Consider the following 26662-nt stretch of genomic DNA (forward strand, 5'->3'; position numbering starts at 1 on the left):
TTCGGAGAGTACAGCTGTAGAGGTGAGACAAAGGAGGGAAAGGATGCTGCTTATAAAACATTTGACTGACAAATCAATGTTTGCTTTAAAGGGTTCTCAAAGTATGGTCCCAACATCAGCACCATCTGGGAACTTCTTAGAAATACGAACTCTTGAGAATCACTGCAGATCTACTGCAACAGAAATTCAGAGAGTGGAGGCCAGCACTCTTCTCGACAAACCTGCCAGGGCATCCAGAAGAAGAGTAACTTGACCACAGCTGTCCACGCTTTAGTCTCTGTGCAGGTGATACACAATGAGAATAAACTGTTCTAATAGTCCAATATTAGGCTTATTAAATTGTGACAAGATCATAATCTATGAATCATGATTTTTGTTGTTTTTTGCGGTACGCGGGCCTCTCACTGTTGTGGCCTCTCCCGTTGCGGAGCACAGGCTCCGGACGCGCAGGCTCAGCGGCCATGGCTCACGGGCCCAGCCACTCTGCGGCATGTGGGATTCTCCCGGACTGGGGCATGAACCTATGTCCCCTGCATCGGCAGGCTGACTCTCAACCACTGCGCCACCAGGGAAGCCCATGATTTTTGTTTTTAAAGTGAACCTTATTTGGTTATCAGAGGGATTACCCTATAATCCACAGAAATAGATGTTGATGATTCATGCATATGTCAGATGAAAGGTTATTTGCTCTAGCATTGGCTTTAGAATCCATGCATTAGAAGCCACTAAAATAACCAAAAGAACTGGACAGAAGCTGAGGAACAGCTAGACCCACACTCTTTGGCATATTGTAAGAACGATTTCCGCTATATGTAAGATAGATAATGTGTTCAGAGTTGTATCGTGATTACAGACCAAATTTATAAATCAATCTTTTTTTTTACATAAAAGCAACAACTTGGACAATTTTAAAATAGGCATTAGCATTTAATTCCCAATAATAAGATCTGCTACTGCAAATGGTGCTAACTATATACCAAACACTGCTTTAAGTGCTTTACACATGGTAACTCATTTATTCCTCATTACAATCCTGTGAGGTGGATACTATAACTATCTTCATTACAGAGATGAAAAAACTGAGGTACAAAAAGCTTAACTGGCTGATCGCAGGTCACACAGAAAATGGTAGAGCTGGGATTTGAACTCAAGGCAGTCTGGTCCAAGAATCTATGATTTTAATCACTACAATATACACAGCACTTTCAATAATCTTGAATTCTATGAGGTTGGTTCCAAATCATCCTGAACACCATGAATCTGGGTTCACATTATCTTGAAAAACATGAACTTGGCCCTTCAAGTTGCAGACACTTTCCTCTGGTTGCACATAATGACTCCCATAAACTTCAAACCAGTCGTACAGAAAAATCTTCTCTAGTGAAATAATAAAAGGACAGAAAGAAAAATCAATATATACATATTTTTTCTTTTATACAGGGCAAAAGCCATACCAACTCAAAGCTAAAAACACCATGAGAGATCATCTCATTCCTCAAGTCCAGTTTACAGATATTGAAACAGACCCAAAGAGAGGTAGTGATACCTTGGCCAGTCATGGAAATTCTGGACCTTGTAAGACATCTTAAATAATTGTTTCCAGAGGTCTAACCAAGTTGTCCAACTTGTTTTTAAGAGATGACGTGTTTTTGCAAGGCTGAGGAAGTAGTCTCTTTCTGCTTCACCCTCACACTGTTTCACCTATAGCCCTTCTCAGTGTTCATCCGAGTTCTATTGATATTCGTAAAGACTATCTTCCAAGGTCATTGAAGGTTCTTGTCAGTAACAGTTCTTTAAAAATCACACATCCATACTAGCTATTATAGCAAACAGCACAAAACCATTATTGAGGCTGAGTAGTTTGTCTTAGACACAGAAACAGTCAATTTGGGGGCCTGGAATAGGACCAAGGTCTGTCTTTCCTTCCAAGTTTTATATCAGGGAACAGAAAACTCCAAACCCTGTGACCAAGAATGAGAGTACCACAAAATCTTAGCATCATTCAAATCAATTCTCCCATCTGTTGCCTGAATTCTTTTCCCAGCATTATTGCCAAAATTCATTTGATAATGATGATGGTGGTGAGAGCGACAGTAATAACAGTGTCATTAAGTGCTAGATAGCATATCCACACATTATACACACACCCATTATTTCACGTGGTCCTCATGTAAACTCTGAGCTGTATTATTAACTCAGGTTAATAACCGAGGTTTTAGAGAGTTTAAATAACTCACTTGGCAAATGCCAGAGTATCATTTCAACCAGCTCCAATGAAGGCAAACTTGCCATTTTCTGAGGCAGCCTGCATTGAACTTCAACTGTCCTTATTGGTAGAAAGGTACTGTCCTTATACTGTATTGCCGATTCCCTTTCTTGGCCTCTAAATATTAGGTTTTGTTCTGCTCTCTGGAGCTGCATAGAAGTCTGTTCCTATCTGCAGAGATTCCCATCCAAGTAAGGATGGAAAGCACAGACAGCTTCCACAACATCCAGGCTGAGTTCTACCTCTTCCTCTTCCAGAAGCATTCTATATGTGCTTCTTTCTTAGGATGTATACTCTGTGCTGTAATTGTCAGGTCTGTATTCTCCCAATAGACTGTGAGCTTCTTTAAGGCGGAGGCCATGCACAATTTTATCTATGTATTCCAGGCACACTGCTCGATATAGAGCTTTATTTGTTAAACTTTTAAGTGAGATATAATTTACATACCACTAAATCCACTCTTCAAAAATGTACAGTGTTCCTTAATATATTTATATCACTATCTAATTCCAGACTATTTTGATCATTCCCAAAATAACTATTGTCCCCACTGGTAGTCACTCCCTATTCTCCCCACTCCTCAGTCACTGGTGGCCACCAATCTTTCTATATATATATATATATATATATATATATATATATATATATATTAGCCTATTCGTATAAATAGAATCATGCTACATGAAGTTTTTTGTGTCTGGCTTCTTTCATACAGCATAATTTTCAAGATTCATATATGTTATAGCACGTATCAGTATTTAACTTACGATTAAATAACATTCAATTTTATGGACATACTACATTTTGTTATTCATTCTTCGAAGGATGGATGTTTAGGTTGTTTCCACTTTCTGGCTATTATGAATAATGCTGCTATGCACATTCATTGACAGGTTTTTGTGTGGATATGTTTTAATCCTTTTGGATATATAATTAGGAATACAGTTGCTTGATCACATGATAACTCTATGTCTAATCTTTTGAGGAACTGCTAGACTTTTTCTAAAGTGGCTGTACCATTTTACAATCAACCAGCAACACATGACAATTCCAATTTCACTACATTATTGCCAACATGTGTTACTGTCTGTCTTTTGTATTATAACCATCTTAGTGTGGGTAAAGTGGTATCTCATTGTAGTTTTGATTTGATTATTTCCTGGATGACTAATAATGTCAAGCATCTTTTCCTATGCATATTAGCTTCTTGTATATCTTTGGAGAAATGCCTATTAAGATCCTCTGTCCATTTTTTAATTGGATTATTTGTCTTCTTAGTGAGTTGTTAAGAGTCTTAATATATTCTAGATACAAATCTCTTATCAAATATATGACTTGCAAATGAATTCTCCCAGTCCATGGGTTGTTTATTCACTTCCTTGATGGTGTCCTTTGAAGCACAAAAGTGTTTAATTTTGAAAAAGTCTAATTTATCAAAAATTTTTTAGCCGTTTGTACTTTTGGTATCACTGACTAATCCAAGGTCATGAAGATTGCTCCTATGTTTTCCTCTAAGAGTTTTATAGCTTTACTCCTGATATTTATGTCTTTGATCCACCTTAAGTTAATTTTTGTATATGATATGAGGGAGGTGTCCAACTTCATTCTTTCACATGTGGATATCCAGTTGTCCCAGCATTATTTGTTGAAAAACTGTTCTTTCCCCATTGAATATCTTCGTATCCCTGTCAAAAATCAATTGCTATAAATGTAATGGTTTATTTCTGGACTCTCAATTCCATTCCATCATCTTATATGTATACTTTATGCCAGTACCACACTGCTTGATTCCTGTAGCTTTGTATTAAGTTTTGAAATGGGGTAAACCTCTGCATTTTTTTCTCTTCAAAATTGTTTTGGCTATTCTGGGTCCCTTGAATTTCCATATGAATTTTATATTTCACCTGCCTACCTCTACAAAGAAGAAAACTGGAAAATTCTGACAGGAATTAAATCTGCAGATCAATTTGGGGATCTTGCCACCTTAACCATATTGTATCTTCCAAGCAAAGAACCCGAATACCTCTCCACCTATTTGGGTCTTCTTTAACATCACTCAACAATTCAACAGAGATTTTATGTTCAGTTATAATCAGTGAACAAAAGAAAAAACTAAATAAATGAGTGAACAAACCAATCAATGAATAAGAGAGCTCTTAGTAAAACATACACAATGGCCACCTTCTCAAATCACATTTCCCTTTTCAAAAAGCCACCCTTTACTAGTCCCAGTTTTTAAGCTACATTTCTGTCTTTTCCTCATATTTTTGTTTCTTGGTTTTTGCTTTTTTTTTTTTTTTTTAAATAAATTAAGGGCAGACGTGCCCACTAAGCAACTTGAGGCAGAGACAGCAGCAGCACATAAATGGCAGGTTTCCAAGAAGATTTTCTTTTCTTTTTTTTTCAGAATGGATATTTATTTATTTATTGGCCCCCTCACAGCATGTGGGATCTTAGTTCCCCAACCAGGGATCAAACCTGTGCCCCCCTGCAGTGGAAGCAAAGAGTCCTAACCACTGGACCACCAGGGAATTCTCACATTTTTGGTCATAAATTTTATAGTTTCTTTCTCTTTTTTCCATTGATATGATGCAGTGTGGTGGAGAGGTGATGGCTGAATGATGCACCTCCATTCACACCTTTCCTTCAGAAGGTACTCCAGGAAACTTGTTCTAACGCAGCTGCCAGCACACCACCCTGAACCTCCCTCTTTTTTTTCTCCATGCGCTGGTTGTGAGGTCTCATCTACAAGTAGACTTCCCTATAAATGAAGTAAAGCAACGTAATTTTTAGCTATGCTAGGCTGGCTGATGAGAAAAGGAGCCCTACAGTTAGGATTACATAGAGCACTATGTCATGCAGGATGCTATTTGTAAAATCTGTTCCCTGGCTTTGACTGCCTTGGTAAGGATCAATTTAACATCGGCCATTTAGGAAATAAAACAGCACTCTGTGTAGGTTGGGTGGCAGAGAGAGCCAAGGAGACTCCTTACTACACCTCTAGCAGTACCTGAGAAATAACAATTTCCACTATTTTCATATAAGTAGTACAATATCAAGATGGAATTCAAAACAGTTCAAGACAATTTACAAATGATTCGGGTAACAGGCTTACATGTCTCACTACTAGTACTTCAAGCTTTCTGAAACACCACATTTCTTAAAAGGAACAAATAAATATTCTATCTCTTTAGCCCACTTTAATTCTTTTATTTTACTTACACAAGCAGAATATGTTACTTTAATGGATCCACTGTTTACCATCAATATAAGCAAAGAATCCATTTAGAATTAAATTATCTCTTTAAAATAAGTATGAAGTTTACATATTTTTAAGGATGTTCACAGGGACATACAGATAGAAAGTTTATTTCCACTTAAAAAGCACAAGTTAGGTTAAGGCAATTAATTAGTTGTGAAAGAGCTTATAATTGGCATACACTTATATCATTTCAAATATCATGTCAGGAGGTATCAGAAATAATGTGGTAAGGAAGAAGATGAATCATAGGGTCTCAAGCAAAAGTCATATGATAATTCTGCAGACTTTTGCTTTTTTTCTGAGAAAAAGGAAGCATATATCAGCTCATCAGTCAGGTAACTTTTTGTCTCCTATCATTGAATTCAAAGAATTGATTGTGTTGATCCTTGTTTTAGGCAACACTGAGTAACATGAAGGTCTTCTCTTTTCAGCAGTTCCTTAGAGGATGCAGAAAAGAACTTGATATTTATTTTTATATCAACCCAATAATAAGAGAATAGTTATAGTATTGAATTTTAACCCCAAATAATATCATCTTTTCAACCAAGTGCATTGCCTTCAAGTGATATAAGGCAGTGCAGGGGTAAAGGTAGACATTTTAGCTGATTCAGCAGCTACCATTAAGTTGTCCTTATAAAACTCATTTGCCTCAGCTGTACTATTTTTTTATTGGTGCAAATACCTGTTAATTATGGCAAAATCAGAAAGCAGTTATAACTATGTCATATACTAACTCGATATCAGTTCCGGAGTGGGTTCTCTAGCAGATTTCTAGGGTGTGAATCTTTACATCATTATTGGATTTGATGACAATATTTACTTATTTATTCAGCACATATGAATTTGTATGTCTCTTGTTTGCCAGGAAACGAAAAGATAATCTTGCCTCAAGGACTTCATACTCTGGTATTTAACACAATTATATTTTTACTGTTCAAGCTTAAGGCATTATACACTTTAATACTGTCTCTATCAGGTATACTCTGTGAGGTACAATTATTAAATTTTTACTTTATATTTGAGTAATTTGTGATTTAGAACAACAAAACATAATCCAGTTCTATTCTGTGGTCTTGAACCCCAACATGACAGCACAGATCAGGTGCATGTTTGGGTGAGGGCCCGGGACCTCAGAGAGGTCAAATTCACAGAGAGGCAAATTCTAAAATTCACAAGTGGCCCTGTCTGTACTTACAGATGAAAATTATACTTACTGGCTCAACAGCAGTAAGTGCCCAATTTGTACCTTTTATTTCAATAAAATTCCCGTTTGTAGTTTTATGTAAACTGGGAATATGTATGTTCAAACTATGAAACATAACAAATTAAACTTTCATATTTGTAGTTGATATATTCACTGAAAGGCGATGTATAACTTTCCTGGTAATTCTTGCACAGTGTGAAAGGAAACTTAGCAGTTATACTCCAATGTGGTATTTTGTGGAGAGGACAGACCAGTTACTCACCATGACAAATGGTGACATGTAGGATTGGTTACTAACCACCTCCAACCTTCTGTCTAGAGAGGCCATCGTTATCATCATTATACTTTAGTTTGGCATATAAGGAAATGGATGTCAAAATGCACAAAACAGTGACAATATCTTATCTGAGATCCGGCTTTTACTCTTAAAACACAATATTCCCATGTATTTGCCATGGTAAAATCTAATCATCTCAAGTAAAAAATATAGCTGGATTTGTATTTTGTTGTTTATTTGCTTTTAAATTAAAAAAAAAAACAAAGAAGAAGAAGGGAATAAAGGGAACCATGGGGTTTGAGACCAAGGCTGCTACCAAAATAGATATTTAAACAGTGGGAGAGGACGACAGAAATAAGAAAACCAGCCCTGACAAGAAAGCTCTTTAATTCTGCAAATGTGATGTGTGCGTCTGCATGGACATAAGGCTAATTATTTCCACTAAGATGCTGTTGTAAAATGGAGAAGCTCAACAGGCATCTTTGTGAGTTTCTTTTGAAACCAATGCCTGGATGGAGTGACTAAGTGTAATGAAACACAATCATCTCTGAGCCAAGGTCTTGCAAACGTATCACAGCTAAAGGTTACCCCAGGGACCATGGCCAGGGTACCATAGAAGACTCCCCCCTCCCTGCCCTAGGCTCCAGCAGAGCTGGCTTCTCCTGGGTACTCTCAGCAGCAGCTGCCTTGCTTACCTTCCTCCTATTTCACTGCTGGGAGCTAGCCTACACCACATACTCAGAGCACACCCTTACATTGGGACAAGTAAAATGGGCATTTGGGGGCAAAAGTTTTGTAGAGGTTCAATTCAAGGTAGATCTTCAGCCTAAAGTTCCACTCTGAAAATGTTACATTTTCATGGTGCTCAAAACAAGATTAGATGTTAACTTTATTATGCTTGTCACATAAGGCACAAACACAAACGTCACCCTCTTAAAGAGGAGAAGGAGGTATACATGTTATTGAGATGCAGTTATATACAATCTAAAAATCAATTGCCCATCATCAAACTCATGGCATGCAACTCTGAGTCAGCTAAGGGCTCCACCACCTCGACCTCATTGTTACTTAATGTTGAGGCTTCCTGGCAGGTAGAGACTAATTCAAAATAACCCAGATCTTCTAAATATGGGCACCGCAAAGAATTAGATCCCCTGTTCTTTTAAAATGGTATTTTTGCCTCTCTTATTTTATTGGACTCCATTTGGTATCATATATGAGGCTTCTACTATATTTCGACTTTGACCCTAGCTCTCAGAGAAAACTACTTAGTAAGCAGACAGTACAGACACATAGACAAATCTGTTTTTCTTTCTTAAGCAAATCACAGTATGCACCTCATTTTGTCCCAGTTGAATATGGGAAGAGAAAATGACACTATCTACACCTTTTCTCTTTTTCAACAGTATAATACCCAGTTCCTATCTCCATTCCCAAGAAGCCAAAAAAGCAGCAGCAAAGTCCCAGTCTGCAGGGATAGTCTACATCGTACCACACAGTATCAGCATGTTGCAGCCTTCATCTCCCAGTAGCCTACATGTTTGGGTTGCAACGAGTAATATGGAATATTAAAAATTTAATTCCTAATTAATCTCCCCTGCAGCTGCTCATGGCTTTTGCAAGCTAGAACATGGAGCATAAGAGAACAGAAGATCCATGGCACCATAAGACTCCACCCTGATTATGCTGTCTGCAAGCCCTCAGGCCACATGAATTCCAAATAAAAAGCCTTCCATGCAACACAGACACAACTGAAATAATTTCTTAGGTTGCCTCATGGATTATTGCTCCATGAAAGGGACTCAGTGTGGCAGCACTGGAATTTCAATTCGAGATGTGTCCATGCGATCAAACAGCATGTATGTACTCAGTTTCCAAATAGACTAAGAAATTACAATACTTTTAAAGTGCTTTGAATGAGAAAGATAAATAGATCATTGATAGCGCAACCAGCATTCAGAAAGGATAAACCTCAAACCTTCAAAGACCTGAAGCTTCAAAGTAAGCTCCAGACACAAGCTAGCAATCCCAAAACAAAAATGGGAAGGATTGAGTGGACTGTTGTTCAAAGCCAACATCTTATTTCTTGTAACTCTAGAACAACATGGCATCTCTGCAAAAGGGGAAAAACTGTAGCTACCGTGCCCATTTGAGAAATATAGAAAAGGAAGCTAAGACTGGTGATGTGGAGAATTCACACAGCTGGAGCTCCTTTTCGAGAGGTGATCACAGGGAATTGAGAAGATAGTGCTCTTTTTATTGGCAAACTTGGGAGCCTAGACTATCAAACTAGGTCCAACCCTATTCTTATCCCTGGAATCTCTCCAATTTTTTTCATACTAGTCTAAATGAGGATAGTGAAATTTCAATTCCAAAGAAATTTGATTCAAAAATACTAAATCCCCAGTTACAATTAATATACAATATCTGAAAGTTCTTCCAAGTCACCTAGGTACCAGCTCCAACCCTACTAAACTCACTGCAGGGAAGAAAAGGCAGCTTTGTAGTAGGAATTCGAAGGCCAGCACTCTAGGCCTGTTTTTGTCAAGAGAAGGGAAAGAAAATCGTTAAGTCCGTGGATTTATCCTTTGTCTTCTAAGAAATCAAGAGAATGTCAATGTGACCCCGTGTGGCTCTGCCCAAGAGTCTAAGCTGTACTTTTATTCACAGTAGAAAGCCAGATGGGTGGGATCTAGACACATACTAATTCAAAGACACTGTACTATCATAAATTTTCTGTTTATCTTTATGTTTTTGATCTGTTTACTCCTTTATGTTTCCAAGCTATATTTTAAGGAAAGTACCACAAAAGAGAGATATTTTGGAATAAACTAATTGAAATGCTAAAGGGAACCAAGGTGTCCCTTGGTTGCCCTTAGCATCCACAGGGAACCATTACATCATGGTTCAAGCAAAACAGAAAAAAATCATTCATCCTACCTCTAACTGAGCCTCCCTGAGCAATGCTCTTTCCCTCTCTAGACAAAAACTTTCCTTCTGTAAAGAGTTTGGCTACATGACCTCTAAGCTGTGATACTCTCAGATCATACTGAGTCTGCAATTCACCCCACAACCACTTCCAAGCTTCTCACACCTGTTTTTCTAAAACCACTCCCTAATACACACATTTTTAAATGATCAGAAATTTTATTGCTAAACACTAAGGTAGTTTAATTGCATTACTCTGGGCAGTGGCTGGCACAGATGTACAATTTATATCTTCTGTAAAACTTGCTGAAGGTGTTACCCTCCAAACCCTCTGTCTTCAGAAACACTGTTGCTACCTGCCCCTGCCCCCAAAATTTCTCCTTTTACTGAGAGAGTCCTTGGGCATCAAGGCTACTTAGGTATTAAATTGGTGCCTGTGATTTCATCTGCCATTCACTTTGTATTCCACATACCCTATATCATAATTGAACTACCTTATTCTTCCAACAAGGCATTCACTTTCAAATTGCTTGACTTTCTCATTCCTGTTATTCTCTCATTTGAATCCCATGCCTTTCCCATGACATATGCAGCCAAGGGAACTCAAATTCTACCTGCTCTGTGCAGTCCTCCCTGACACTTCCCTAGAAAAGTATAAAATATAATGTTGATATTCCTATCTTTGATTTCCCAACAATTTCAACATCTGGTGAGTCACACAGTAACTTAAAGTCGCACATCCAACAAAGCCCTTCTTTTGTGTCCCTCTGAATTGTTTATGCATTTGTCTCTTCCGTAAGACTACGGATTACTCTAGATCAAGAACATGCTGACACACTAGCCTCTACATTTCCAATGCCTAATCCACAGTGGGATCTCAATAAATGTTAGCTGAATGAATGAAAATGTGGACTGAAGCCGTATTTCCCAAATAAAAATATGGATAAATAAGCGAACAGAAATAAACTTGGGACATCTGAGAGTGGAAATTGCCCCTTTCGAAAAAGGAAGAAAAAGCCCCATAAAAATCTATTTTCAAGAGCTCAGATATTTTTCAAAGTTGTTATGTGAATAGAGCAACTTTGGACCACTTACTGTACAAACATTCTACCCATATGATCCTTTTCTGCTCAATCCATGAGTCAAAGCAGCCTTGCAAAGGTGATTCAGAGGTGGGTTCGGGAAAAGCACACAACACATGCTTGAATAATGAGAAATCACAGACCTGCTAGCCTACTTTAAGTGGTCAGGTGATTCAACAGGTTTTGCAGTTTGCTTTGGATCAAAAATGGAAACATCAAAATTGGGCAGCAACAGTCTACATTTCCAGGACTTTTCAAGTACCTTTTGATTACGACACAACACAGTCTACTGCGGACATCATCTTCTCTTAGCACATACTTTTAATATTTTAAGTGTGTGATTACTGTTCTCACAGCATATAATTATATTAACCAATAAATACTAACACATCTAATTCAGTTCCACCAGAGTAAAGATAATTCAGAAGAATGAGCTGCTCCTCCCAATTAACTCTTGCTTTCCTAAATTAGAATAATAAAGAAGTTAGAAGGGATCACTCTTTAATTTCTGAATGGAACAGGCAGCTGAAAAGTGGAATTCTCAACCTGTTCTACTCAAGAGTTATCACTATTAATTTTTTAAATTTTTATACAATTTCTAAAGGTAATTTTCCATTTACAGTTATTACAAAATATTAGCTATATTCCCTGTGTTGTACAATATATCCTTGAGCCTATCTTATATCCAACAGCTTGTACCTTTCACTCCCCACTCCTGCATTGCCCCTCCGCCCTAATTTTTTTTTACCCTTTGAATATTTTTCTTTTTATGAGAAAGCCATACTCAAGGGACACTGCTACTCATGTGACTGATTAGTGTCCCTTGAGTATGGCTTTCTCATAAAAAGAAAAACATTCAGAGGGATATCCTCAATCTGGTTCTAGAACTTAAAAATCAAACACGGGTCTAAATTCAAGGTCCAGCTGTGCGCACATTGTAGTCACATGTCCTAACTTAGTTTCCTCATCCACAAAATCAGCACACCATCTATATCTCAGAATTGAGATATCTGTATTTCACTGAAGTGTGAATAGATGTGAAAGTGCTTTATTTTACAATCAGTAAAGCACTGTGCAAATATCAGTGATCATGAATGTGTGTGCACAGCGAGATTGCGCAAACAAAAATGTGGCTACTGAATAAACCCATTAAAATGCAGTGGTTTACGGGAGGCATGTGCAGACACAGTCTTAAAGGATGAAGGCTATATTAAGCAAAAACCGCTATGCAGAATCTCCCCAGTGTATATCAGGGTATGAGAACTCAGAAGGGGAAAAAAAAGAGCAAACAAAACTCCTATTTAAAAAGGAAGAGAGGGCATAGAAGTATTTACTCACGAAATGGATGAGTCCAGGGGCAAAGTCAGTGGCCTTGCTGTTCCGAGAAAGTGGGCTTGCGGTATTTGCTTGAGTGGAATTGGAAACATGCTTAACATCAAACTACAGTTTGCTGGAAAACATTTCTGAGACCTGGGTCCATCCTCTTGCATCTTTTCAGAGTTTGTCTTATTTCCTGTGTTCCTTTTTCAGGATGAATCATAGCTTTCCCCTGCTTGAAAACCTTCAACTATCCCTCATTATTTATAAAAGACAGACCAAAATCTTAATCTGGCATTCAAACAAGTCCACAGGCTGTTAGCAGGAAGCCCCCAGGCATGTAGTCCACTTGAAGCTTGCGATGGCCTCGTCTGAAGCCATCACACTGCTTGCAGTTCTCTGAATGCAGCCTGGACCTTCCTGCCCCGTGACTCAGGCTGCTCTCTCTCCCCTCTTGCTTCCAACATCACCGTTCCACCCATCCCTTAGCTGAACGTGCAAATCTTCGGATGAACCTTCTCAGATGTTGCCACCTTTCAAAGAATATCTCGCTCTTTTCCTTGTGCTTCTATATATCTGCCATTGTTGAACTTAGGATATTATAGGCTCCTGACAGATGACAACTCAGTCCTATTTTTCTCCCTTTCAACCTCCTAACAGTTCCCCCAAAAGACCACAGCCCATGCTACCTACCTGAAGCTCAGCGCGTGTTTATAGAAATAAAGTGAATTTTCACCACTGACAGGTCTAGTGGAGCCAAGGGTAACGAGAGCTAAGGAAGAGCTGAGCTCTAGTGTGTTTTGCCTTGTGCCCCTACATAGCTGACAGTCCCATTGTTGACAGTCCCATGTCTAGAAAAGGCAACGGGAACATGTCTAAAGAGGAAAGCACCTTACGAAGTTCTGTGTTGAAATGACTGACAGCAGGGAAGCAGGACTGGCTTTTCATCTGTGAAATGAACCACTGTGAATATAGAGGCTGCTGTTGAAGAACTGGAGTGCTGTAGGTCAAGCAAACATCCCACGAGAGTCAAACAACACGGTGACAACAGTGCCAGTCCAAGATCTGCATGCAGAGTCCTGCTGGCTGTCTTCTGAGGACTCACCAGCCCTGAAATTGACTTGCCGTTACTTTCTCCAGACCAGAGGGAGGCAGGGAATGACCACAAGCAGTGCGAGGTCGGCTTCCAAAATGCAGATAATAAGTGAAGGTGCAGAAGAACAGCCATGCTCCAAAGGAAGCCAAAGGATACAAAGAAGAACTGATAACAAGGCACCATTTGCATTAAAAAAAAAAAAAAGATTAATTGCTGTCACCAAATTCTGGTAAGATTGGGGAGAAACTGATATATTCAAACTGCTGATGCCAGTATAAGCTATGTACCACCCGTGGAAAGAAAAGTAAAGAAAGCACTCGTAATCCCCAATGTAGAATCCCGCTCTAAAAAAACCTGAGTTAGGGAAATAGCTCCAAAGAAAATATACACGAAAATGCCCCACATAGCATTACTTCCAACAAGCAAAAAAACTAGCCGCCTCGATATCCAACGTAAGGAATTTCTTAGAAAAGATGTAGCCCTCACCCTAAGTTTAACACGGTCATGCTAAGCCATATTTCTGAAGATTATACCAACGTATAACAAAATATCCACCTAGACAAAGCCAGAAAAAGAGCAGGGCAATGGAATAAGAGATTTAATTTTATAACGTTTGTGTATAACACTGTTGGGTTATTTTAAAGAAAAGACTAATCAAATCAATGAAAGAAATGTCTGTTAACTAACACACGTTGATATTAAATAAAAAGACAACTTAGACCGTTGACTCTGAGAAAATCCAAAAAGAATGGAAGGGATAAAAGAAGCAGCTTGTTCTTTCAGATAATTGCAGATTATCTGTGGTGACTATTTGCAGATAGCTCTTACCTGTGGAGGCCGAGGCTTGTAGGGGGAGCTGCACTCCAGGTCGGCCAAGATGCTAGTCAATGAGTCGATCTCAGCGTCCAGGCTCGAGCGTCTCTCCTCAAGGGTCTTGCCTCCAGGATTTCCCTGTGAGAAGCAACACAGTCATGTTAAAAAGGGCAATTTCCAGTTTCCATCCATATCAATCTGAGTTCAAATTTCTCAAGTTATACTGTGACTCTGTCCAAGGTTTTCTGCACCTCATTTCCTTTAGCTTTGATAAAATCTCAGTGAGGTAGGCTGGAGAATTATCCCTCTTTGACAGGTAAGAAAACTGAAATATATGAGGTGATTTTCCTAAAGTCATACTCATATTTAGAGGATATTCCCTTTGATGAATATCCAAGTTAAAGGAAGTAAATGTCTCCATCCCTGCCCTCAAGGAGCAGATCCAACTAGGGACATAATGCAAATTCCACGTTCAGAAACCACTGTATAGGATGATGACATTTTAGCTGGAGCAGGAAAAGGCAAGGAGAGACTTACAGTCCAGGAAGAGGAATGGAATCAGTGTGAGATCAGTAGACTAGGTGTGTCTGTGTCAGAGAGAGATGGCAAGCCCCGAGCGATGCCCCTAAAAAGTGAACTAGGATAAGACCGCTCAGGGTCCTGGCCAATGGGCTGCAGAGGAAGCATGTGGCAGTGACCGCTGATTATGAACAGGGGGATCTGTGGATTTCATATGTCAGTGTCCCATGTTAGCGCGAGCACCGACTGCTACAGGCATTGAGAATCCATGTGGAGCGAGCAGAGGGCAATAACACCGCCACAAGGGCGTCCCCAGGAAGTGGGAGTAAGCTTAGGACAAACGAGCCAACGGTTTGCCTAGAGCCTAAGGCACGGAAATAGAGAGTGAAATACCAAGGAACCGTAAAGGTCGCCCTAGAATTTGGAAGCAGGGTGAGTTAAAATAATTTTTTAAGGTGACAATGTAATAACGATCATGGACATGTGATGAGAATGTGTCTTAAGACTCCATCAAGAAACCAAAGTGAATCTGCAGTAAGGCCCGGTAGGAATGAAATAATGGGAAGTTAGTGTAATTGAATTAACTCTATTGCACGTGTCTAAGGAGGTTAAATATCAGTATAGTGTCTGGAAGAGTTTAGAAAAAAACCAAGAAACCAGAGTTTCCTCAGTGACAACAAAACCTAGGGTCCCTGACAAGCTAGCATTAAAATCTTACAATTCTCCGGGTAAATTTATCTTTTTAATGAATATGATGCACCAGACAATGATAGCATAATGGTATTTCCAATTAAGACCACTAGTTTCTTTTCCCTTAGAAGCTTGTTCCCAAAACCTTCCCTGAGTTCTTATTCCTTATTTAATTCTCTGCATAAAACATCTCTATTGGGATCTAGCATATTGGTCAGTCTCTTGTGAATTTAGCCAGCATGAGTTAATCCCTCTGGACCTTATCTATCCCAGGCACGATGATAACATCAAGGTGTATGAAGCTATAGCCCAGCCCCTTGGAGCCAAACCGTAGGCAGTGGCATCTGTTCTTGTGAGCCCTCTTTAACTATGGGTACCTTTAATCACATTATCTAAAACCACCTTCTCATCGTTTTCTCTTTCTGGGTGCATTTGTATGACCCCTCTATGGCCCTCTATCCCCTCACCCTGTTTGGTTTATTTTTCGTGTAATATCTATCACCATCTAACATTATATTTTATGTATATCTGTCTGTCTATCATCAGACTCCCCAGGAGAATGTAAGCTTCATGAGGGCAAGGAATTCGTCTGTTTCCTTCCTCGTTATTTCCCCAGAATCTTGCTCAGGGCCTAATCCATGAACGCGTTCAATGAATAATTTGAGGAAATAAATGAATAAGTAATGGCAGACTCTGCCATAGGTCCAGCCCGTAACCTTTTCCGTATAAACATCTTTTGGGTAAAATCAGCTAAAAGTACAGCAGGATCAGTGGATGCAAAGGGAAGCAAAAGGCTCAGAATGCCTGTGTGTACACACTTGTGTGTGTCTGTGTATTTCACGCTATATGGCCCAGATTTGAAAGTCATCCTTGTGAAAATTGAGAGGCTTTCCTCAGCCCTCTTGCTACAGCCAGACATGGGAAAACAGTGGAATGACAGGTTGGTTATGTCTTCTCAGAGTCTGAATTTCCAGTTGACCAAACCCTCTAAGACCAGTGGGTCTCTGCCCTAGGACCAGATGTTTTCAAAGAGCTAATCCCTCTATTAGAGGTGATCTCATCTTTACTTCATTGAGTATTAATAACTATGAAATACTGTGGTATTATTGAGAAAAAAAGACCCCCAAAAATTTTTAATTCAAGTGAACATTCTGGCAATGGATTCTGGTACAAGGAAAGATAGGATCTCAGTTGCGTTATGGAAGGCAACTGAGAATTGTGTGAACCTGTTTCTCTTATATGCAGTTATAAAACATTATTATTAACATGAATTTGATCACTGTATTCCCATATACTCATAGACAGCACAAAATATTGGTAAGGGTGGTGGACTGGAGTCTAGTTAAATTCTTCCCTGGGCCATAGTTTCTTCATCTATAAAACTAGGAGAACATCACCTGCCCTACCGAAGCCAGAGAGATGTTACAAGACTCAGATAAGAAAATGGATGGGAAAAACACTCTTTAAATTGTAAAGTGCTATAATTATTATGATTTTCATAAATTGCATTAATTACAGCAACCAGTAACTATAAATTAATATGAATAATATAGCTATTGTTAATTCTTCTTCTTAAAGGGAGCATCACTCATTAAGTATTCCCTTGGGGTATCAGTAAAGAGACAGGATTTAATCAGGTCTTCAACATCTGTACTTCACTGTAGCAGACAGCACAGCAACTGCCCATGCCCTGAGTAAAGGGATACCATGGAGCCTCAGAAGTCACAGAATTACCCTGAGCCATGCAACGAAACAAGTCATTATAGTGTCCGACCAGCCTGTGCATGTAAGACCTCATTCTGCCTTCCCTCTGAGTTGGGGTGACTCCCCATTTTCAGTTTCTCATATTAGGTTGATGCCATGGAACAAGTTCCAGCCTAATGCTGTGAGATTTTTCACCCAAGACCCCCCTTGCCGCCCTACCTGGCTTTCTGATAAGAACTTTGTTCCTACATTTCAATCCCCATTATAGACTAGGATAGGCTTCTTTCTCACCACTGATTCTCTACTTAACGTCTCAGTTCAAACAACTGAAGTCCTGCACGAGTCTCACCACCAGCCCTTCCCCTGGCGCTTCATCTGCTACCACAGCATCTTTAGATCCGGGAACTACCTTGCTACTCTCAACACTTTACACTGCGCACTGCAGGACACAGTCCTACAACCAGCTCATGGAATCCTACACACTTACCTACACGTCTTCTCCTTAACTCCCTGTCACCGCAGCCTTACTAGTCACCTGACGGTTGAATGACCTGCCCGAGGCCAAGCAACAAGAAGGAAGAGTCTCCTGACTCTTGGCCTAATGCTTTTTCCAGATACCAAAGGGCCTCCTATAAAGTGGTCACTATAATAATAATGATTCTTAAGCTCTTCAACAATAAGTATTATGAGAGATTCCATTGTCTTAGCCCAGGATCTGCCGAAATCAAAGCCTGAGACAAAGGCTTGTGTGCAGGTCACTGATTTTGGGAATCAGTCCCAAAAAGCAGTACTGAAGGACCGGACAAGTTAAGCAGGAGAGGAGGGAAAGCCAATTCAAAGGTGCTGAATTGAGCTGGTCACCAATACGGATAACTAGGGCTCCACTTTCCTGGGAGCCCTCTACGGATCTCCATGAAACGTGCCTCAGATTTTCCCATGTAGGGAATGAGAGAAGAGAATGTTCATCCTCTGGCTCTAGTCCTCTACTGGTTTAGAATCACCTACAGGGATATTAACTCCCTCATGCTTGTCCCAAGAAGTACAGAGGTAGCAGAAAAGTCCCAGGACAGAGAGTGAGAGAAAGGTTTTACAGCTGAGGCTGTACTGCCTCAGGTACTGCTAGGTCATACCTGTGCAGTGGTGGTTGCCATGGCAATGGCTGGCATCTGAAGGTGGAATGAGAGGGTGAGAAGTAGGGTACAAAGGGTGTCCAGTGACTGTGTCCCCTTATTAACAGCTATAAAACTCACATGAATAAGCCATTCATGGGATATTATTTCCTATAAGACACTTAATTTCATGCATTCAATAAATATGTATATGATAAAAGCTCACCAAATCACAATCAGGGCTTATTATAATTTGGAAAATCATAATCCTTAGTGCCACTACTAGGATTACAGGGTGATGACTCTCCCACTGTGAGTACACAGAAATATACTTTAAAATAGGGCCCAGAACCAGAATTCATAGCATGTGAGGCCATTTGGGTTACATTGCTAGTCCACTAACTACAGGTGATAGGTAAGGAGTGCCAGCAGTGAGGCATGAAAGAGCATTATTTGTATTTATTTATTTACTCACTCTTTACATCCAAATATCTTATGTAAAAAATTAACTCATAGAAAAGTTGAACAAGTAGCAAAATGAACTCCATCCACACACCCTTCACCCAGATTTATCAATGGCCAACATTCTGCCTCCCCTTCTAATAACAAAAATATATTTGCTTGCTTGTTATTGTACTTTAACTATTTGAAAGAAGTTGCAGAAACTTCCTCTCCATATACTTCAGCTTACATATCCTAAGAACTAACTTTTCAATACCATTGTCACACCCAAGAAATGTAATGTGGGTGCAGTAGTAATCTGATGCATGCATGTTCACATTTCACCAGAAGTCCCAGTAATGTCCTTTTATCGATTGTTGTTAATTTCCATCCAGAATCCAATCAAAGATCATACACTGAGGTGACATGTCTCTTTAGTCTCTTTTAATTTAGAACAGGCCCCAGCCTATTTTCCCCTTTCATGAAACTGACTTTGTGTAAAGAATTCAGGCCAGGTGTCTTATAAAAAGTTGAACAATATGGCTTTGTCTGATGACGAGATTCAGATTACACAAGTTTGTCAGGAAAAGTCCATGCGTGATGCTGTGCTCTTTCCATTGCATCACATCAGGAAGCTCATAATGTTATTTGGCCATTTAGTGATGACAAGTTTGACGACTGGTTAAGGTAGTGTCCACCAGATTTCTTCACTGTAAAAGTGTCTTCTTCCCTTTTAAATCAATACGTGATGTGTGAGGCGACACTTTGAGACTCTGCTAATATTCCGCTCATCACAAACCTTTCACCCAATGATTTTAGTATCCATAGACGATTCTTGCCTGCGTGGATTATTGCACTGGTGGTTGCAAAATGGCGAGAGTATCCATTATTAACAAATGGAAATACATGGATCCTGCTTAGCATAATGACAATTTATTTGTTAAGTATTCATTTCCTTTTTGAGGTAGGGAGCAGAACTAACTGCAAAGTCCTCTGCTCTGAAGAAATATCAGGAACCTGACGATCAAATCAGCATTGTTACAGACAGAGTTCTCGTTCAGGCGGTTAAGGAACACGAAGGACTGGGGCATGGTCTAGTTAATTAAGAACCACCCTCTACTCTAGGAAGTTAACATCCTAGAATTAGAGCCAACCCACAGTGTCGTACTCCAAACACGCATGAACTGACCTAATCCTCAACAACATCCAGAATCTTTGAGGTGGCCAAGCGATCACACTGACACATCGCAGAAGGGGGATTTGAAGAGCCAAGATCCGCATGTGACTGCTCAAAATAATCAGAGAGACCACTTGATGTTGGAGGTACTAAATCTGTGATATTTACATTGCATTTCACAAAGCTCACGGAACTCCTCGGGGCAGACCCTATGTGTAACACTAAGGGACTCCCAACCCCTACCTATGCCTGGACCTCCCTTTGTGGTCCATTAGAGAAAAAAGAAGCTCTCCCTGAGAGCTGAGCAATATAAAACTATCTCATCTTAGGGAACCCTAGGAGGCAAGTGGCACAAAATAGTATATTCCTTTTACATACAATTTTGATTTTCTTTTCAATGGTATTATTTCAGTATTAATAATACAGTGTGAATTTCACTTCATTTTTGTATTCTTTTATGGTTAATATTCTTTTCAATGGTATTATTTCAGTATTAATAATACAGTGTGAATTTCACTTCATTTTTGTATTCTTTTATGGTTAATAAAGTTCATTATTCCCTTATTTCTAAATTAATGTTAAAAAGATACTGGTTGGTAAAAACAAAAGGGATACAGAAAAGCTGTATTATCTCTAAGCAACAAAACTAAGTCTCTGTCATTTATCCATCATCTTTCTTTCTTTGATGAAGCTGAGAAAATAATCAATGAATTTCTTTGTGATCATTTTAATTGAATGCTACTTCCAAAGCATCCTTAACAAGAAAAAAGTAGTGGTGGGACTTGCCTGGTGGCGCAGCGGTTAAGAATCCACCCTCCAATGCAGGAGACACAGGTTCGACCCCTGGTCCAGGAAGATCCCACATGCCGCGGAGCAACTATGCCCGTGTGCCACAACTACTGAGCCTGCGCTCTAGAGCCCGCGAGCCACAGCTACTGAAGCCTGCGCGCCTAGAGTCCATGCTCCGCAGCAAGAGAAGCCACCGCAATGAGAAGCCCGTGCGCCACAACGAAGAGTAGCCCCCGCTCGCCGCAACTAGAGAAAGCCCACGTGCAGCAACAAAGACCCAACGCAGCACCCCCCCCCAAAAAAAAAGTAGTAGTGAAGGCTCTGGAGTCAGACTGGAGGGGGTCTGAAACCTGGATCTGCCATTTACCAGTTTTGTGACCTTAAGCAATTTACCTAAGGTCTCTGGGTCTCAGTTTGTCATGCAGTTGTAAAGATTAAATGAGTTCATACATGTCAAGTATCGTTCGCATCTTAAGTATTCAATAAACAACAGCTACTCAGTCATTACCTTGATCACAGTCTCAAAATAAATGCTTTGGCTGACATGGTCAGTCAACTGAGTATGTAACTTTTCAAAGCATTTTGAGTCAAAGTAGAAATCAGCTGCTGGGGGCTTCAATTAGATGGGGCACCTGTGCTTCTTAACACATGCTAGTGCTAGGCATTAACTGGGAAGCATATAATTCTGCATCAGCAGTTCTCAAACTTCAGCCTGTGTAGAACCACCTGGAGAGCTTGTTAAAACACAGATTACTGGATCCCACTCCAGAGTCTCTGATTCTGTAAATCTTGGGTGGGGCCCGAGAACTTACATTTCTAACAAGTTCCCGAGTGATACTGATGCCGCTGGTCTGAGGACCACACGTTGAGAACCACTGCTCTAAGTACATTTCTAACACAACGAACATCTGATAGGGTAAATAGTGTATATTTTATACGGTTATGGTTGCCATGAAAATGCCAATAGGCAATCCAAATAATGAGTAAGAGAAACCTGGATCAAAATAAAATGGAAACAGTAGCACTGCTTCTTAATATCATCCCGCACGCTGTATAACAGTGTGAGCATCCTCATCACACTGATTCCGGTAATGCTGAGTTGACAGGCAGCAGTCAGCAGTAAGAACTCCAGGAAATATGGCCTATTTTATCTAACGGAAATGTCATTTTATTGAATTTGGAGGAAAATGTTGAAAAGAGAAAACAAAAAGGTCTATTAGTTCATGTGCATTCTTCTTCCCACTCATTGAGTTGAAGGGCTTACCTTTCCAAAAACCCATCTATCTCATCATATATACTCCTCCAGGAAGGCATCACTGATAACCCAGCTTATATGATAATTGACTCTTCTTTGTCTAATTCTCTCTGATAGCAGGGTTCACAGGGTAACTCATTGTCGGTTCACGTGAATGGCTCTTATCCCACGCTGCTCCATGAAATCTTTGTGCTAGGCAGCAAGCAGTCTAAGGAAGGCATGATCCCCAACCTCAAGAAGCTACAGTCTACTGGATAATATGACTTTCACCGCTGCCTAGTGATATCAAATACACTTATGTTCTTTAAGACTCTGTAAAACCACACAGAGGAGGCAGAGATTTAAACAAACAAAGAAATCTTCCCTAAGAAGCTTATTATCCAATGGCTGATAGAAATACAATTCAACTTTTCTAATGTGCAAAGCTAGGCTAAAACTCGAGTCTCATTATTATGTAAGAAGAGTCATCTACCCCACAGGTTAAGACCCTGAGGAAAAATGCCATAAAAAGCCCTCTTTGGTGCAAACACTGTAGCATTCAAAATAGAGACAACATCTTCACAATTCAAAGTAGAACAATACTTCGGCAACTGAGAGTATGGCAATGAATAAACAGAAAGTAAGGTGACAACAGGAAACAAAGAGAGGTTTTCATGGTTCTAGCATACCTGGAGCAAAAAACATCAAGATAAAACTTCAGCACTAGGCTTGACACAGGCCTCAGTTTTTTCCTTCCTATTCCCTAACATCCCATCCTTTTCAGGCCTAGAACACTCACCCAAAGTTGATAATGTTTGGTCAACACACATCTCTTTAAAGCAAACAGTCTTGCCCCCAGACTTGCCAAAAGAGCCATGTTTTGGACCATGGGACTCCACTGCACAGCACTGTGACCCACAAAAGCAAGGCTGGACAGCCCATCTACAAACAGCCTGGTGAATCTAACCTTTGGTCTGTGACAGAAAGGTGAGCTAGGCAATAAACCTCCTTCTCTTATAAATATGAACTAAGCAACATGTGACAAAACTGCCATGAGGATGAACTGTGGTCATGATAAAACAAGAGGATCATGTTCATGGCTAATAATCAGAGCATGTAAGAAGATAAGATGCAATTATTGGAGAGAGGAGATTAATGGGAATGCAAATAATAGAAAAGAAGAGGATCAGAGAGTGAAGAAAGGAAAGGAAGAAGAAAAAGGGGAATAAAAAGGAAAGAGATATGGTCCCATCCTTGAGCCTTCTGGTGTCAGGTCTCATCCACATGGATCCTTAAGATAAACTCCTTTATATGGAAATACCCCAAGTGGCCTCTGCTGCACAGTCAGCCTCACTGAAGCAGCCAGCACAAGACCCACTCATTCACAGGGATGACAGCAAGAAGTCAGGTCTACTTGTGACACCATCAGGGAGTCACTTTTCCTTTCTGAAACCCAACTTTCACTTCTATAAAATGAAGGGTATGAACCTGCCAGGTACACTTTTATTTTTTTTTAAGCTCGAACATTGCATGAGTCTATAATGACGTTTCACAGCTTGCCTGCCACTATCTTTGCTGCCCACTCGCAACCAGACCCAAACCCACCAGAGTTAGGCCCACTCTGAGTTTAAGCCAACTCAGATGTGAGGAAGGACAGGGCTATGGTTAAAGTGGTCCGTGCTTGAGTACACACAAGCAGCCCCTTTGTTCACTGCTCTATTCAGAAGCAAAACATACACACACACAATATGGAATTATTTCTACTGGATTCTAATCTTTATGAAATAAATATTGATAATGTACTCTTAAAGTAGTCCCTTAAAATTAAAAAGTCAGTTTGTATGAGAATAGCTATATAATAACATAGAAAATACATACAGTATCTATCCATCGATAAAATAAGAGCCATAAAAATAACCATAATAAGATTAATTATTTGACAGTAAAAGAGACATTTGGCACACCTTTATTAAGCAGCAGAACCCTATGGGGAAAATAAAATCATACACGGAACCCCATTACTTAAAACAGATAAAAACAGAGCTGCTCTGGTTCAAGTACAAACAGGGAAGGGTACAGTTCCACCCACTGGGTTTTTCCCATTGCCTCCAATAACGTCTGCTGAAGCAGTTCTATAAAAGATACTTGGAAAATCACTGCTGCTGATTTCCTGGGCGAGCTATAGAGGAAGAAACAGGATCCTTAGGGGAGCCACCTTGCCAGTCAGTCCACACACATAGTTTGGCAACACTATACCAAGCTGCCTTTTCTGCACTGTGTGTGCCTGTGTGTATGTGTGTGTGTGTGAAAAGGAGATATAGCCAACTGAAATAGCTATAAAGATACCATCATACAGTGTCACGGAAACTTTCCCAGGAATGTTTTGCTAATACAATGAACACAAAATAATACAAGTATTAGAAGTTTTAAAAGGTAGAGAAAAAAAGAGTTTGGTTTGCCCTTAAGGAAATAATATCTGAGCGGGGAAGGGAAAGAACAATTATCATTCGAACCTACGAAACAAATAGACTGACGAAATATTTTTGGTACCTGCTGTAGCATGCAGTAGAAAATAGCCCATGCCAGGTATTTTTGCAATTAACTTTGTTTTAAAACCTCATGGAAGACAGTTTTCTGATTTTGCATTTTGATAACACAGGACCAATGGGTTGGGGCATGATAAATTCCAGAAACCACTTCCTCACACTCCCCAACAATGCGACAGAAATACCAGAAGCAAATATTCAAATACTTAGAAATGTGATGGTAACATTATATATTGGTTCATCATCCTCACGCCTTTCATCCTTTAATCCTTTCAGGACTCCTCAAAACGTTACCAAAATTGAACACGAAGGAAAGTGTTCAGTTCCCGTGTCAAGCACTCCATGTCAAGTAGCCAAAGCTATAAAGCCAAGGGGCTTGTCATCGAAGCAGATAAGGGGTAAGAAATTCCTTTAAACTTCTGTGTTTCTGAATCTGTGTGCTAAGCACCATCAACCAGGACTTACAAATAAGAGATGTCTGGCAACGTGTGAATAGATTATAGACGATTGGCATAGAAAAGGTAACTCAGGCTCAGAAATATTAGAACTGGAAGGGGAACTGAAGCAGTTATTCCAGCATTTTCACTTAAATATAATAAAATGCCCCCAAAGAAGTGATTTAGATGTCAGCGATAATAATTCAGTGAAAGGACTGAAATCAGTCTAAAAACTGAACACCTTATACTGTGAAACATCTTCTCCAAAGCAAATATCTCATACGTTATTTCAACTGTTCTTCTTAAGAATCCATGAAATAAGCAGAAAGTTACTCTCATCCCATCTTCCGGATGTGGAAACTTTATGGAAGAGAGGAGCACAGGCACTGTCTGAGGATTTCCAGCCTCACTTGTGGGACAAGATCAACAAAATTAAGCAAGGACTCCATCCGCCAACCGGTGGAGAATGCAATATGGACACGCAGGTGCAAACCAGTGCTACAGAAATTCCTAGAAGAGAGACACCAGAATGGTTGGAGACACTTAGATTCATTGAAGTGGCATTGAAGACAGGAAGATCCTAGTTAACATCTATTACAATATCATAATCGTACCAAAAAGGAAACAAAGGCCCAGAGAGCATAAGTGATTTACTACTGGTCAAACAACCAAGTGATAAGGATGGCACAGGGAGACCTGAATCAACGCTTCCTTGTCCCAGTCTTCCCACTCAAAACTCACTGTCAAGTAAATGAAGACAGGATTGTAATTTTCTCCTAAGAAACTAGTAAGTACGCTAATGTCAGAAGATGACTGAATATTTAGAAATGTTGACCCAGAAACGTGACACATTATCCACCCAGTGCAACCACAGAAATCCCTTTAGTGAATACTGAGGCGCACGTGTAGGCAAGGAGAGTAGAGAAACAACAAACGAGGCGTTTTGTCTTGGTTCTGCCTTAATTCAGTAGGGTGACCCTGGGCAAATCATTTTCCCTTTCTAAGCCTGTGTTTTCTCAACAGCAAAATGATGGGTTCAGACCTGATCTTTATGTTTTCTTTTAGTTTAAAAGTTCTGTTACTCTAACACATTCATATAAATACAACCTACCTAACATTATGAGCAGTTTAAAGTTTTTTCATTGTTGTTGTTGTTTTTTTCCCTTATAGCCACTTACTGGAACCAAATTACTCTGTTTCTACTTAGTGTAAGTGTACCTTGATAGTCGACAATACAGAAGATACAGTGCAGATACTAACAAGATACAATTTGAAACACTCATTTCAAAAACAGGGTTACTGATAACAACTTCAGAGAGGAAGCTGCATTCAGTTGTATTGTTTTCAGAGTCACTAGCTGACTAATGGAAATGGAAAAAGATAAGTGAGAGTGACAACGTCCTAGCAAGCAGGCAGGAGGGGAAAAGGCAAAACACACGTCATGTCTTATCTCAAAGGCTAAGAATGGAAAAAATATGGGGGAAATTACCTAAAAGGGCAGGACTCATATTTTCTAACAATCAATGATGCATCAGTTCCCTAATAATCATTCTAGATCTGTTCATCGTTTTCTCTTGGTCAAACTCTCTGTTCCAAGACAGTTCTGGGAAATATCCTATGAACCTGCAGCATTGCTGGCCAGCTACCCAGTCCACTGTACACAGCCTGGGACACACAGTTACCGCTGAGAACATGGAGAAAGAAAATCATAGCTCCCTCTCTCTACGATGCCATTATCAACAGAGAAGTGCCTAAGTGTAGAAAAGCACTT

The 26662-nt window shown here is 39.7% G+C and overlaps 1 protein-coding gene across 3 annotated transcripts in view; it reads right to left on the reverse strand.

Moving 5' to 3' along the window:
* LPP (LIM domain containing preferred translocation partner in lipoma) overlaps positions 1-26662 on the reverse strand; it is a 685690-nt gene that overhangs the window by 335380 nt on the left and 323648 nt on the right. For all 3 annotated transcript variants that reach the window (XM_082839405.1, XM_082839407.1, XM_082839406.1), the window contains one exon: positions 14261-14383. In XM_082839405.1, coding sequence (XP_082695531.1) covers positions 14261-14383 — 123 coding nt within the window. The remainder of the gene's footprint in view (positions 1-14260; positions 14384-26662) is intronic.

Source organism: Leucopleurus acutus (genome assembly GCF_964270905.1).
Source record: "Leucopleurus acutus genome assembly, chromosome: 5".
Lineage (NCBI taxonomy): Eukaryota > Metazoa > Chordata > Mammalia > Artiodactyla > Delphinidae > Leucopleurus > Leucopleurus acutus.